The sequence below is a fragment of the Colius striatus genome, chromosome Z, assembly GCF_028858725.1.
Source record: "Colius striatus isolate bColStr4 chromosome Z, bColStr4.1.hap1, whole genome shotgun sequence".
Taxonomy (NCBI): domain Eukaryota; kingdom Metazoa; phylum Chordata; class Aves; order Coliiformes; family Coliidae; genus Colius; species Colius striatus.
In genome coordinates this window covers 59,274,197-59,289,187 of record NC_084790.1, presented here as the reverse complement: position 1 = coordinate 59,289,187, position 14,991 = coordinate 59,274,197, and the positions used below count along the sequence as shown (strand labels likewise).

Genomic DNA, 14,991 nt, shown 5'->3' with positions numbered 1-14,991 from the left:
TATATACGTACATACATACCTACAAATGGAAACTGCATATACTGTGTGAAAAGATACCACAGTGACAGATGCTTTAGAAATTCTCCCCAAAAAACAAACCATTATTTTTGTTGTACACAAAGCATCAGTTCTTTTAATTAGACTTAGAAATAGCATTAGAAACTGAAGCTGACTGTTTAAGCCATCAACAATTTAGAAGAGTTAACAGTATTCAACTAAAGGGCAATTTAGATTAAGGTCAATTTTTCCTCCTTTCAATTATGTAATATCAATAAAAGGACACATGGGAATAATGCCAGATGTGAATACTGTATCTGGCAATCAAGCTAGAGTGCACAAACAGAAGGAATTTCCCTACCTGTCGTGGAAATAAACCCCTTCATGGCTAAATAAATACTTTTTCTAAAAATAGTCTTTATTCTCAGGTCAAAAATTTCTCCCTTTCCTTTATGTTAGAAATTACCATTCTGCACTGAGAGAAACCTGCCAGTGGGACATGGCTTCTGAAAAGAGGCTTCTAACAGCCAGTTTGGGCACTATCCTCAGAGTCAGACCATCTTGCAAATGGCTCTTTCCTCCACTTGCTCGTAAGTTTCCACACCACAGGATGGGGGAGCTCTTTCAGTCTAACATAAGGAATAGACAGCACAGCAGCCATACCAGGAAAAATACAGCATCGTCCAGCCTCCCAAAACAGCTCAAAAGCATACCTTTACATACATGGGAACTGACTGTCACTTGGCAACTAAGACTAAGAGACATGGAAGGTGATAGGCAGACGCAGTTTGAGTCCAGTTTCAATCACAGGCGGATGGAAAAGACAGGTGAGGTGCTTTCACTGGAAAAGCCCAGGTGCCAAACACACACAGGTCCCTCTCAACACAGTGGGACAGTCAGGAACATACTATTAATATGGGGTTTGATGGGCATCTAGGAAAATATTGGTATCAACACATCACTGCCCACATTATCAGTATAAAAGGAATGGTAACAATTTTCTAGTTGCAGTTTGAGAGTTTAGAAAACTTGTTGTTTATAAAGGAGGACTGCTTCACCCACTCCAGTGAAATATATTTTACACACTCCTGACTAATGAATTTAAAAAACATTCAATTGGAGGAAAAGCAATATAAAAATCATTGGACAAGGTGATTACTTTCCATCAGGCCCATATTCCCACTGATTTCAGTGGAACTGCTCACAAGTTTATGGAGATGCAAACACTCAGAAGGTTTGCTGGATCCATGCTAGTAAGAATAAACTCGTCAGCACACTTTCAAAACAAATTATCTACTTTTTAAAATTCTGCCTCAATCATAATGTGCTCTCTTTTTCACAAATGACCTGTCCTACTTTCAGCTGGGATACAGTTAGTTTTTTTCCCAGTTATTGCTACAGGGCTATGTTTTGGATTTGTGCTGAAAACAGGATGTTGAGCTCAGCAGTGCTTACACAGCACCATGGCTCTTTCTGCTTCTCAGCCTGCCCTAACAGCGAGGAAGCTGGGAGTGCACAAGAAGTTGGAAAGAACAGGACATCTGACCTGAACTAGCCAAAGGGCTATTCCATATTCCACAGGATATCATGCCCAGTATACAAACTTGGGGTAGTTGGCAGGCTGGGGCAGATCACTGCTAGGGCTTCTGAGAGGGTGGTAAGCCACTGCATTGGGCATCACATGAGTCTTCAATTTGGGCTTTTTTTTCCCCCCCTATGTTCTAATTCCTTTTTTCTGTTAAGATTCTTTTCCATTACCATTATTATATATTTTATTATTATATCTTATTTCATTTTTGTTAGTAAACTATTCTCATGTCACCCCATGAGTTATGCTTACTTTTCTGATCCCATGGGAGGAGTCAGTGAGTGGCTGCATGGTGCTTAGCTGCTAGCTAGGGTTAAACTACAATATGAACGAACATATGCATACAGTTTTGAATCACTGCTGAATCCCTATGATGCCCACAGGATTTTGTGCTATGTGGGTAATAGTATAGCAAGTAGGAATCTCATTTGATTTTTATTAAACACTAGGATCATCCTCTTCCTGTGCACATCACCAACTGCCTCGTTAAAGAGGGAAGCATGGTACTGTCCACCTAAAAGCCAGGGTATGTAAGAAGCTACTGAGAACTATGAGTGCAAGTGGTTTCTTCAACTGTTTCTTTCAGTAATAAACCTGTTTTTCCATAAAACTATATGAACTGGTCATTTCTGTCTTGGTTTTAAGACAAATTAAATCCCGTTGTATCAGAAAAGCAGAATACAGTTGCACAAAATGAATCGTATTACAGGTCTTTGGTTTGAACTACTACATTTGGATTGATATTTAAATGTCAGTCACATTTATTCAGCGGTTTCCAGGGGAACTTCAGATGTGGCCATTCCCAGTATTTTTGTTTGTTTCTTTTTCTATGAAATTATTACTTTCTGAAAGCTTAGTTTTGACTGTGCCTCACAAGAGCCATATTATGCAATGAATGCAGCCATGTGGAAACAAAAGCTCATGCTATTTTAAAACAACTTTGTTCAAATGCCCCAGACTGTCAAATCTGTATCACCCAAAATAATTCCACTGGGTTTAAAACCATACATAAAACAGCAGGAAGCCATAGTCTCTCAGTCACACTGACATAGCACTAATAACAGAGGAGTTTGCAGGCCTAAATAAAAAAGGGACCATTTGGTGGCACAGCACTTAGTTGCCCGTTTCTGCAAAAATACTGCAGGGTATCTGACAGATTTGTAGTGGCACAGTTAACATTCAAATGGGGTTACTTCTCTTTCTTAGATGCTCTGTGGGTAACCCAATCTGCACCAACTTGTCAATCTAACACTGTGCAATTCTGCGCAAATGTCACAATTTACAGATCACCCTCCTTTGGCAAACTCAGGAATACTTCTAAACTCTATGATGGTGCACAGTACTAAAACTGGTTCTCTGAAAGGCATAAAGATGAACACTCCATGCTCTCCTGAAAGAGCAAAGTTTCCTCCTACTTTTCAATGGCACACTGCTGTTGCAGTTGCTGCATGGAGTTTGAAAAGCACTAAGTATTTCTGTCCATCTTACAGTAAAAAAAAAAACAAAAAAAACCCAGAATGTCGGTATTTCAGGCAAGTGACTGATATTTTACACATCAAAAAAAAATGATGAATGGAAACAAAATTCTTATGCTACACAAAACAATCCGGACATAGAAGTCACATAATTTTGTGCTGTGGAAAGCAGACTTGTTCTGAACAAAACCTTTGGCATAACATTGAAATTGTGCCACAAATCTTTATACTTTCAACGGGAACCGTATTTTGTATTCATAACACTGTATGCTCATAATCATCAACTACTGTTATAACAGCAATTATAGCATTAAAGACAGAAAGAAATGAAACCAGAGACTTCAGAATTCTAAGCAGGGTTAAAGAACATAGCAATCTGAGAAATAACTTAAAACTGTTCCTGCTATGATTTAGGACTCTCTTATGACAGCACATCATACCCAAGCTCTCATGTGAAAAAGAGTCAAAGGAATAATTCAGAATTTTTGAAATTTTCAAAAGTTTGGTCCTATCTGGGAAGCTTCATTCATTCCAGCAATGCCAGCCCAGATTTCAGCTGAAGATTAACCCTTAGTTAAAAGGATTATTCCCTAGCGTAAGGTCAGCACCAGTAAATTCTGGATTTCTCACGCACACTAAAAACAAGACAGCAGACATACTTGTGAGTCATCCTCATATACTGATGTGTTTTCATGGCCTCCAAATAAACAACCTATGAAAGTCAAGGCTAGATCCAAAATTCCTTAGGTCACCTGATGTGAGGCTACTAAACCTCACATAGGAAATGTAGTCTTTTGGTTCCAGGCAGCTAAAACTCTTCCATTCCTCTCAAAGGCAACAGTGCCAACAATCAGTATGGAAGCGGCATTTGAAGGACAGAAACAGCACATACAGAACTTTCACACCAATACTCCCTTCAAAAGGATGTTTACCTCTGCTGCTGCAAAGGCATACTCACTAGCTTACAGCAATGGAGAACTGAGATTTGTATCATTAAGAAGCGAAATTCAGCTTGCCTGCTTCTTAAATGTACATGATAGACACTGTGATTCTTGTTCTCTGTATCACAACTTTGTGCAGTGATGGTATTTCCTGGGTTTCTGATAGCACTGTAGGCAGGAGGAGAAACAACAAAAGTAGCTGCAGCAGCTGGGTACTGCAGGATGGGCGCAGGCACCCTGAACTGCTCCTTACTGCAGCTGTCGTGAGTACGGCAGGTTCTGTGTGAAGCTTATTTTACCAGTAATGCAGCACAATGTGGTATGAAAGGTGAGACACAATGTCATTTGATGCCTGCACAGGCCAAAGTGGGATTTGACTTATTCCACTGCATTCACTCATTACAGGCATTGGTGTAACTGCAAGGCAACAAAACCCACGATTTGCATTAATGCTTGTATTAGCGATCATTCTTTCACATTTCTTTGCACTTCCCCACAGCGCAACAGGAGATGAGAAGAAAAAGATAAGATGGATGAGAAAGGTAAAAACACAGGTGCTGAAAAGCTTCAGGGCTGCTGTATCTTGCATGCCTGCATCTACAGACTACTTACAGTGACCAAGATTTACCTGAAGGTACCTCCAATAACAATCAGTAGAAAATAACGTGGGATTTTGTGTTTAGTTTAAAACAAAAGGCACAACACACTGGTCTTGATCTGAAATCTCTAAATCCTCTGACTTCTATGAAACCATTTTAGATTTATTCCCACCTGATTCAGAGATTGTGCCTTCACAGACTACAACAGAGATTTTGTGTTATGAAACAACTCAAAGAATCGTGAAACATCCCCCCTGACTTCCTTGTGGTATCACACCATGCCTAAGGCAACAAGACCAAATCTCAGGACTCTAATGTACTCTGGAGCCAGAAAACAAACAGACAAACAAACAGAAGCTCACGTTTATTGTGGATTTACAAAGTCAGGGAAAGGAAACACCCACGAAAAAATGATGCACAGAGCTCGGTTAAGAAGATCCGAAGCCCACCGCGGGTATTTGTCCCAGCGGCCCCCCTCCCCTGACCAGAAGCCCCCGCTCCCGCACCCCGGAGCCCTGGCCAGCTTGTCGCAGCGACGGGGGAGGGGGGGGGGGCGGCCGGACAGCAACCGCCGGCCCCGCGCGCCCGTGGAAAGCCGCGGACACCTGTGCGGACCCACTCACAGCCGCGCACATTCGCCACCACCACGCACACTCTTGCGCGTCCATGCAGACCTGGGGACCACTCGAGTACCACGCACGCCCGTGAGCCACGGACACCCGCGCATACTCACGCACTCCCGTGCGCACTGACACATGGCGCGCGCCCGCGCACGATACCCGTGCAAAGCCGTTCACCTCGCACGGCCGCGCACACTCGTGCACAGAACACGCCCGTGCACATGCGACCGTGCGCCGCCGGACACAGCCCAGCACTACGCGGCCGAGCCCAGGACTCTATCCCGCAGCGGGCGCCACGCATCTGCGCGTGTGCCCCAAGCACAGCCTTGGCCGCGCTGGGGTCAGGCGTGTACCTGGGTCGCTTTATGGAACTGCTTCTTGAGCCCGGCCACCGACATGGCGAGGGCGGCGCGGCCGGGCGGAGCCGAGCCGAACGGAGCCGAGCCGAGCGGAGCCGAGCCGAGCCGAGTGGAGTCCAGCCGACGGTCCCGCCGCCTGCCCCCTGGCGCTTCCCGCACCCGCGCGCCCGCGGAGGCTGTCAGACAACAGCAGCGGTGCGAGCGCGCCGTGACGTCAGGGCGGGACGCACCGCCTTCCAGCGACCGAGCGGGGCCGTCCGTCGCCCCCGCCCCCACCCCCGCCCGCTCCAGGTGCGGCCGGCCCGGCGGGCACCCGACAGCCGCCGCAGACGGAGCCGCAGCGCCGCCGCCGGCGCGGGGAGTCTGCGTCCTGTGCGCCTGCTTGTCCCTCAGGCCTAGCAGCTGTTCCTGCCGGCCGCTCCGCCGGCGTCTCGCCACCACCGGGCGCCTCTCCCGCCCCGTGCGGGCGGCCCCAGGTGGCCGCTCCCGCGCCCCTCGCGCCAGCCTGGGCCACAGGCGCGGCGTTCCGCGGCCTCGCCGCAGCGGCATCCCCGTCAAGGAGGGGTTTGCCTGTCACCGCAGGACATCATCCGCAGAAAGGAGGCTGCAGGGGGGAAATTGGCGGGGAGGTAATGAGCAAAAGGGGCGAAAGCATAGCAGAGGGAGGATCAGCCTGGTCCAGATCCCTGAAGAAATGATGGTAGCTATGTCGACGTTTTCAGGCATTGTTTGCTTTGGAGTGCAAATAGTAGACCCTGGCCAGTTCGGACCCATGGACAAATGTTTTTTACTTTTTTCATCACGATGTCAGTGGCATGTAGAAAATCAAATCTAAAGCTTGCTTGTCCTAACCTGCTGGTGTGTCTGCCATCTTTGAGATAAAACCCTAGAACCCAGTCAAAAGTCATGTACCACTCGAATGTTGTTGAATGCTAGCAGCGCAGCAGTTAACAGTTACGAGGCACTGCCAGCAAAAGGCTAAACAACGTGAGCAATGTGAGACAAACATAATGATCTTTCTCTGTAGGCTGGACGAGTTGCTGCATATGTGTGCCACAAATTAGCACAACCAAGATGCTGACTGCCACAAAGCATTTACCAGCTGGTTCAAAGCAGGCTTACTATGTTTGCTTTGTACTTCCATCACACCAAACACAAGCTAGTTAGTCAGGATGACAATGTTTTCATAAGAGCCTAAAGCTGTTTCTAGACTGTGTGGACTGGCCCAGATGTATCACACAGGCTTGGCTCACCTAGCCAAGCTGCACTGCCATGCTCTTCAGGCCCACGAGTCATCTCAGCTCTGAGATACAGGGGAGGCAACTACACCACATACCTGAGTATCAGAGGTATAGGAGTGCCTCCACGTCACTGAGCTTTACTGATTAAATGCAGTTCTTGGAAACACTTTGCAAGGAGGGAAGGGATCCTGAACGCAAGTCACATTGGTGCTTTTGAAAGCATTACCAGAGTTGTTCATCATGAAGATCATGAAGAATGGCAAACCAAGAGAATGGCAATCTCTCTGCTCCCCGCAGATTGTAACAGCCATGTCCTGGGCACATTAGGAAGCTTTCTGGCCTAGTTCCAAGTCCACAAGACACACTTCTGTTACCAAGATAGAGAAAGTGTAAATTTTATTCTTCTTTGCTTATATCATACCAGACTTCAAAGATTTAAGACCTCTATAGATCTCATTTACAAGCATGATTTGGACTTTTAAGTTGAGTAATAAATGGTGAGAAAATTGCAAGACAAGGTTTTAAAGTGTCAGAAGGACCAGTGCTGCTTATCTTTCATTGCAGACACTCTCGGATGGGAGACAGCAAGATCAGCTCAAGAAGTAGCTGAGGGAGGGAGCCTTACAGCAGAAAGACAGTCAGATTTTGGCTATAAATCGTGGACCAGAGCAGATAAACAATTTCAAGATGGTTTCAGCAACACCACAGTGTCCAGAGTGAGACCTTTCCTTCATTAACTGAGATGTTAAAAATACGATTAACACCCAACACCCTTAGTATGATAATGAGCTAAAAGGAGAACATACAAAACATGTATGACACTGTTCCTCCACTCTGCACCCAAAGCATGCTAAACATCAACTTGTGTTTCATATGGAAGAGATAAGCAGTAATAGGCGGGGAGTTTATTTTCTGAAGTGTATACAAGGGATGTTCTTTTGTCTCTCAGGGTACGTGTGTTAGGAGGAGCAATCCCCCATGCGCCCAGCACCGTAATACAGGAACACCTGCTTTCTGATATGGACTGGAATGTCAGAGTCTCTTCTGAATCGATTTTCAGTAGCACTTCATCAACTTTAGTGAAAAGATTAGACCATATGGAGATTCAAGGCAAGGAGTGGGAGTTTCATGGGCTAGCCATTGTCCTTTTGAGAGAAAATTCCCGTTGTACCTAGTACTTGGGTAAAGGGTCTATGATCTGCAAAAACAGGGAGAGATAGAAAGTAGATTTGTGAAAACTATGATGATTTTAAATATTTACATAAAATGAAGAATTTATTTCTGTGTCACTGAATAACTGGAATTGAATGTTTACAATTCAGGATCTGGCATTTGCTGGCTGTTTTGAAAGAACACATCCCTGTCAGCTACAAATTTTACATAAATTTTATAGGAACCGAAGAATGAGTAAGAGACAATGTGAGCATAGAGACATCCACCAAATTCACTTTCTGGGTGACAAGCTGGAGATACAAGACCTCATTTTCAAGGGTATTGTGCCCCTATAGCTCCCACTGCAAGTTGTTTGAAAATTACTAGTATGCTGTCTGCCTATGAATGAGCCTAAATAGTAGTTTGATGCTCTGACTTGCTTTATATCACCACCTCTGTGTATTTGAATTCTCACAACTGAAACTAACACTCTTTCTTGTTCTCACACACTCTCTTTTCTTTCTTTACTAAAATATCTGTATCCCTAGGAGTGGATGGTATTCTCTTACATGTGCCAGTATACAACTTATGTGTGCCAGCACACAACTTATGTGTGCCAGCATCAATGGACATAAAATTACTTTAAGTTAGATGGTGACACTTGTCAGCCGAAGACAACTTAATTTAGCCTGTGCTCTTCAGTAAATCATGTTGTTTGTGATTTCTTCTCCTGGGGCAATCTAACTCCAAAGCAATCTATTTGAATAATGCTTTGAAGTCAGCTCTGGTGAGACGACTTCTGTTTTTAATAAACTGTAGTGAACAATAACAAATTATGTTTGCCTTCAGGGTTCCTTTTTCTTTGAGCAGGGGTTCTTCCTCTTCTTTGTTGCGCAAAACAGGAGTGACCAGACACCAATATGATGTGCATCAGCTCGAATTTATTGTCACGTAATCATCACTTATATACCTTTTCCAAATGCTGTGTACGTGCTACAATTCATGGCAAAAAGTTAATACTAAGCATCATGCGCTATGCATAAGGCCTCAAAGTTTCATTTTTGTAACAACTTAAACACCAACCTCATTGTGTAAAAACACCATCCTTATTGTGCTTAAAACATCAGCCTTATTGTGTCTAAAATATCACCCCATCTGTTTGGCCTTCAGTTAGTTTTCTCTCACACTATGGTTATGCTTACCTTACTTTTAGTTAACTTTATATTATTGTTAGTTACAATTTATTAGTCAAGTACAATCAATCATATAATGCTAAATTGAATGCTCTATTCAGTCTTCTAACAATGCTTACTTTAATGTCCTGTCCTGTCTTCTTGCTTTGACCTTGTTTCTGTTACAATCTGCTGTTTCGGTTTTCCCCTTACTCAAACTTGCTATCACATAGGCATTCCTTTCTGTCCTTTTTTGCTGTAGAAGGCAATTCAAAGACAAACTGCAGACTTTCTTCGTTTCTGACTGACTCCATAACATTCATTATAGCCCAGGCCCCAACAGTTTGCCTATAATGTATCACATCTCATTTAGAAGTATTTGTATGTATTTATGAGGTCTGTGTGTCTATTAAGTGTGTCTATACATACATTTCAACTCCAAATCCCATTGTAATGTGAATTAATGTAGTAGGCTAAGCACTTCTTTTTGTAGGTATGACCCTAATCCTATCTTTTGTGCACACTTTTATGACTTTGTGAATTGCTGAAATTCTTACATAACCCATAGTTGATTCTGCAAATTGAGAACAGCATGCAGCTTCTCACAATGTTTGTTTGCATTATCTGATGATTTAAGGGCAAAAATATTTCCTAACTTAAATCTGTTGTACAAGTGCAATGTGGAATAATACATAGGAAATAACACATCTGTCACTGAAAGAATTGCATTTTTCAGCACCAAAGAGCTTTATTGTGACCTTGTAAACACTGATAGTGTGGTAAAGATCATCCCAAGAAAGGCTTTTATTTACCTATCTGAAAACATCATTGCAAAGAATTTAGAAGACCAAGATTCTTCTTTATTCTCTCTGTTTCCCAGTCATGATCTCTTCTTTTTTTTTTTTTTTTTTAAGCAGACGAAGAAGGAAACAGGGCAAAAAATAAAAATCTCTTACTTGATCTTCAAATGAAGAACTAATTTGATACAGTTTATATGCTAAGTTGCTGATTCAAGATGCTTGTTTTTCAGAACTTCTGACTAGTTAAGCATTGTTAGAGTTATCGGGACAGAAGACTTGTGAAAACCATAACTCAGCTTTCTTCATCAGAATATACAAAATTTCACACACTTTTTGAAAATTTAAATCAGATAAACTGTACTACTCAGCAAAACATGGTGTAAAACCCTTTTATGGCTATCTAGATACTAAATAAATTCCTTATAAAGGATATTGTGGCAATTTGAAGCTCACTACTGTGTTAAGCCTCACAGCAGAACAAGTTTTCCATTAATTTTTTGCAACATTTCATGTTGGCTGCAATTACTGTTTTCTTTAACACGCAGTCTTAGCATTATTCCCAATCACTTCACACCCTGATTTCAGTCATATGTTCTTGCTACTTTATCTGGGTACAGACAAACTAAAAGTGCCCATTTGCTCTCAAAATCTTCATTCTTCCACAGTGATGTTTCAATCCCATTATCTGGCCATCTGTAGATTAACTCTCAAGTTCTGCCTCATATTTTCCTCTGAGGAACTTAAATCCATTTTACAGACAGAGAGTAAAGGAGCAACAGCACTAGATCATCTGTAAAGAAAAGGGGTTTGTCTGCTTTCCATTGTCAGGAGATGAAGATGCATAGCAGAGCTCCAGACTTCAGCCTCTTAGGATACCATGTCTGCTGGGGTCTTTGCAACAGAGATCAAGGTAGAAATCCAGAGACAGAGGTAGAAATCCAGAGCCAGAGATAGAAATTTCTTCCAGCAGTGCCATGACACAACATAGCCTCCATGCTGTCATAACTCTTTTAATAAGATGACTTACTGTGCTGCACAAAACTGAGATCTAAAGCCAGTAAGAACTGAACCTGCAGTAGCATTCACCGACTCATACTGGAGAATTTAGTCAGAAGGAACTACAGCACCATTGTCTCCTGAGTTTGTTCTGTAAATCTTGTCTCCAAATTCTGAGCCAGTGTTCTGGTTTCAGTGGTGACAGAGTTAATTTTCTCCCTGGTAGCTGGTACACAGCTGTGTTTTGGATTTAGCATGAAAATAATATTAATAACACACCAATGTTTTATTGCTCAGTAGTGCTTGTCTGGAGTTAAGGATTTTTCACTTTCTTAGATTTTGCCATTAACCAAGTGCAGGAGAAGCTGGGAGGGAGCATGGCCAGGACAACTGACCCAAGCTAGCCAAAGGGCTATTCCATACCATGGAATGTCATGCCCAGTATATAAACCATGGGCAATTGGCAGGGAGGAGTGGTTTACTGCTCTTGCATCAGTCAGGGGAGGATGAGCAGCTGTGCTGGGCAGAACTCGTCTGTTTTGGGTGTTGTTACTCTCTCTTTTTGTTATATTCATTTTCATTACTACTACTGTGATTATTTTTATTACTACTACTATATTTTGGTTCCTTTTACTGATTAAACTGTTCTTATCGTAACCCACGAGTTTTACTTTGTTTTCTTCTCAATTCTGCTACCCATCCCAAAGGAGGGAGAATAGTGAGCAAGCAGCTGTGGAATGCTTAGTTACTGTCTGAGGTTAAACCACAACAGAAAGTTAAATTTCTCTTTTAGAATCTCTTTGTTGCTACTAGGCAAAGTGGTAAAGGTCTTCTCCTTCTGAAAGTCATTTTGTGAAATAAGTGCAAAAACTCATTGCAGTAGATCCCAAAGAATTTGATCCATATGGGTTTTTTTATACAACCTACTTTTTAGAAGTATTTTTCATAGAACTCACTTGGCCAATGTTTCAACCACACAAAGGCATGCAAGGCATAATAAAATCCCCTGATCCCTTGCCTACTAAAGTGAAATGAAGTGCTAAAAATACAATAAAAATATTAGGAAGAGGAACTTGAGTCAGAGAATTAAAAGAAACAAACACCTAATTCCAGGGGATGGGGCTGCATATTCTAGGTCCTTGCAGAATGTGCAGTGGAAGTAAATCCCTCTGTTCAGCACGTAGGTAATAAAAGCACATTGAAAAACCAAGGGTTAATATAATCAAACAAAAAAGAAATCATAAGGCATTATGAAAACAAGTTTCTTTAAGTATGTAACATAAACATACAAAAATGTACTTAGTGTTCACCCAGATTTCACACGGGAAGAATTTGGATGTTTATAAAATTACTTATGATGCTCTGTCAATGATTTTATGTGAAATTTTGTTATTATCCTCACAACGCTTGTGTAAGACAAATATATAAGCCAACTTGACAAATGGAGATTCAAAATTTTGCAGAAGATGTAGGCAGTCATCCACAATTACTCAGGAGCTGTGTGGTTCAGGCAGAAATTAAGCCATAAACATAGGTGTCAGAGTCCTCATTTTAAATGTAATCTGAGCTCCTGTGCTTCAGGTCATCTGGCAAAGATGGGTGAATTCAAGGAGCGGACATCAGTAGATGCTAAATAATCACATGAACATTAAACCATTGCTTAATTTTAAAAAAGGTGAAACAGCATCGCCATGTAAGTGTGAGACATAAAGGAAACAAACAAACAAAAAATCTGTCATTATGTTATCTCATTACCAAATTAATTCCTCCATTGACTAGGAAAAATCTTGGCAGCTCTTGAAGGTAAGAAGGTACACAAGACATAGGCATTAAGTTCCACGCAACAGAAGATGGAAGCATCTAACCAGGAAAGAACTGGGACACAAAAATGTCAAAAACCCTCATCTTCTTTTTTGAGTTACTGAAGCCATGTCATTTTACTTCACACAAACCAATAAAATAATGCAGGACTATTCCTGGCAGTTAGGTGGTGGTGTTCTTCCAAACACAGTTGCTTACAAATTAAATAGCTGAATTTTTGTTTTAAGCAAAACATAGATTATCCAAGTTCAATCCTGATAAATTTACCGTTCCAAATCGTCCATCTCCAGTTTCATAAGTTTACAATTTCAGTTTTCTTTCTTGATAGATGATTGACAGGTGAGGTATACTACAAAGACCTTTATAGAAGAACACAAAGCTTAATTGGACACCGTACCAGTACTCTGGTACTCAACAGGTGTTTATTAAAGCACTGCAGGTTTTTTGTCACCACTCTCAACAGGAAAAAGAGGTCTGTGTTATTTCCATAGTGCCTTGCTAACAAGCACCTTTTGAAATTTGTTCTTCCTAATGAGAGTTGTTTCTGACAGCATATTTTTAATAAGATTATTGCTAAGCACTAGCCTATCTGTTACCAAGATACTTACATAGTTCCCTTTCATGTTGAGTGAAGTCTGTTCTTAATCCTCCTGTTTTGCATATATTTCTTGCCTTGTCCATTTTCATTCCATATTTGAAAAGTGCAGGACAAGGCAATCATGAATTGTGTAATCATGGTTTACTAGCAGCTGTAAGCTAGTAAGTTTCTGTGAATTGCTCCATGGGTTAGAAAAAGATAGCACAGATCGGTTCTTTTCAAGCTCCAAATCTCCTTAAATTTCAGCTTTGCCAGTAGTTAAAGCCACATTCACTGGACGCTGGCTAGTCTGGATAATAAACAGATCTTTAAGATAGACAAAATTAACTTTCAGCGAGCTTCATTCTTTGACGATTAATTTTTATTTATGTTTTGCAGCAGAAGCCATTTTACAACTAAGGACTATCAGAAAAATGCCTGTGGACAAGATGCAGGCCTTTGGCCAGTAGATCTAGCAAAAGATCTACTTTTTTAGCTAGGGCAGCAAGCTGCACAGAATAACCTAGCACAGTTTCACAGATGCTGGAGCTTCTTATGCAACTGCTCTACTTATATACAGTCCGGATATTGATGTCATAGTAGGCCAGAAGTGCCAAGACTGGATTTTCAATACCTTCCTGTTTCTTGTGTGGCATGAGGCACACACATACACACATCTCTTTCTGCATGCGTAGCAGGATAAGAAACATGCCTTAGGTATACAGCTAGCTTGGATTTTTTATTCAAAACTGTAATCAACAGAAGAGCGAGGCTTAATTGCTCATATTCTGTCTCTTGCATGTTTGCAACAGACTATCAGCTACTAAGCTGTGCAAGTGTTAGCATGGCCACATCGCCAGCTCCCAGGAGGCAAAGCACAGCCAAGAGGAAAGCATCATCTGTTCTTCACAAAATTAATGAGGGTGCCTTATGATCTCTGTTGGTGAGCTGTCCCTCGGAGTACTGTATCAGCAAGACTGTCATAAATTAAGCACTACAGCAAGCACAGTCTTATTTCAGATAACTTAATGTGATGTATGCATACTGATATTTGAATCCATTTGATTTTGCTTACATTACATAAACATAAATTATGGTCTGCTCAGATAGAGATTGTGCATAGTGAGAATTCATTACAATTGCTTGGATGGACTAATAGATATATATGTTGCAAAATTCTTACTCAGTTTTTTATTTCTGTGCTATAGTTCCATTTCTACCTGAGTGACTAATATTTGCTTCTATTTTTAATTCACTGCAGATTCTTTTAAGTATTATAACCTTTAGAAACTTTTAGCTGTTATCTTTGTTTCCTTTTCATGTACGTGCAGCTAATGCAAACTTGTGTAAACCGTTTAAAGAAACTTCTTTGGCTCTTAAGACTATAAGCCTTCAGAATCAGTGACTATCTAGTTTTTCCAGATTGTCTGCTCACCTTTCAAATTTCTCTTCTTTTATGGAGCAGGGTTGCTTAACAGAGGACAGAACATTCCAGACAGATGGGATGGGTGACAATTAACAGAAATACTTAATGGAACTGGGGAACCTCCATTGTACTCTTTATTAGAGATATTATTAAGGTAAAAATATCTTCAGAGATTCAAATTATCAGTGCAGTCAGCACAAGGCAACCAGTTTCATAGCAAATTATAT

The 14,991-nt window shown here is 41.5% G+C and overlaps 1 protein-coding gene across 1 annotated transcript in view; it reads right to left on the bottom strand.

Moving 5' to 3' along the window:
- Positions 1 to 5,724, bottom strand: part of SH3GL2 (SH3 domain containing GRB2 like 2, endophilin A1) — a 100,735-nt gene extending 95,011 nt beyond the window's left edge. The window contains exon 1 of the mRNA XM_062017380.1: positions 5,574 to 5,724. Coding sequence (XP_061873364.1) covers positions 5,574 to 5,618 — 45 coding nt within the window. The 5' untranslated portion in view covers positions 5,619 to 5,724. The remainder of the gene's footprint in view (positions 1 to 5,573) is intronic.
- Positions 5,725 to 14,991: the final 9,267 nt, after the last annotated feature.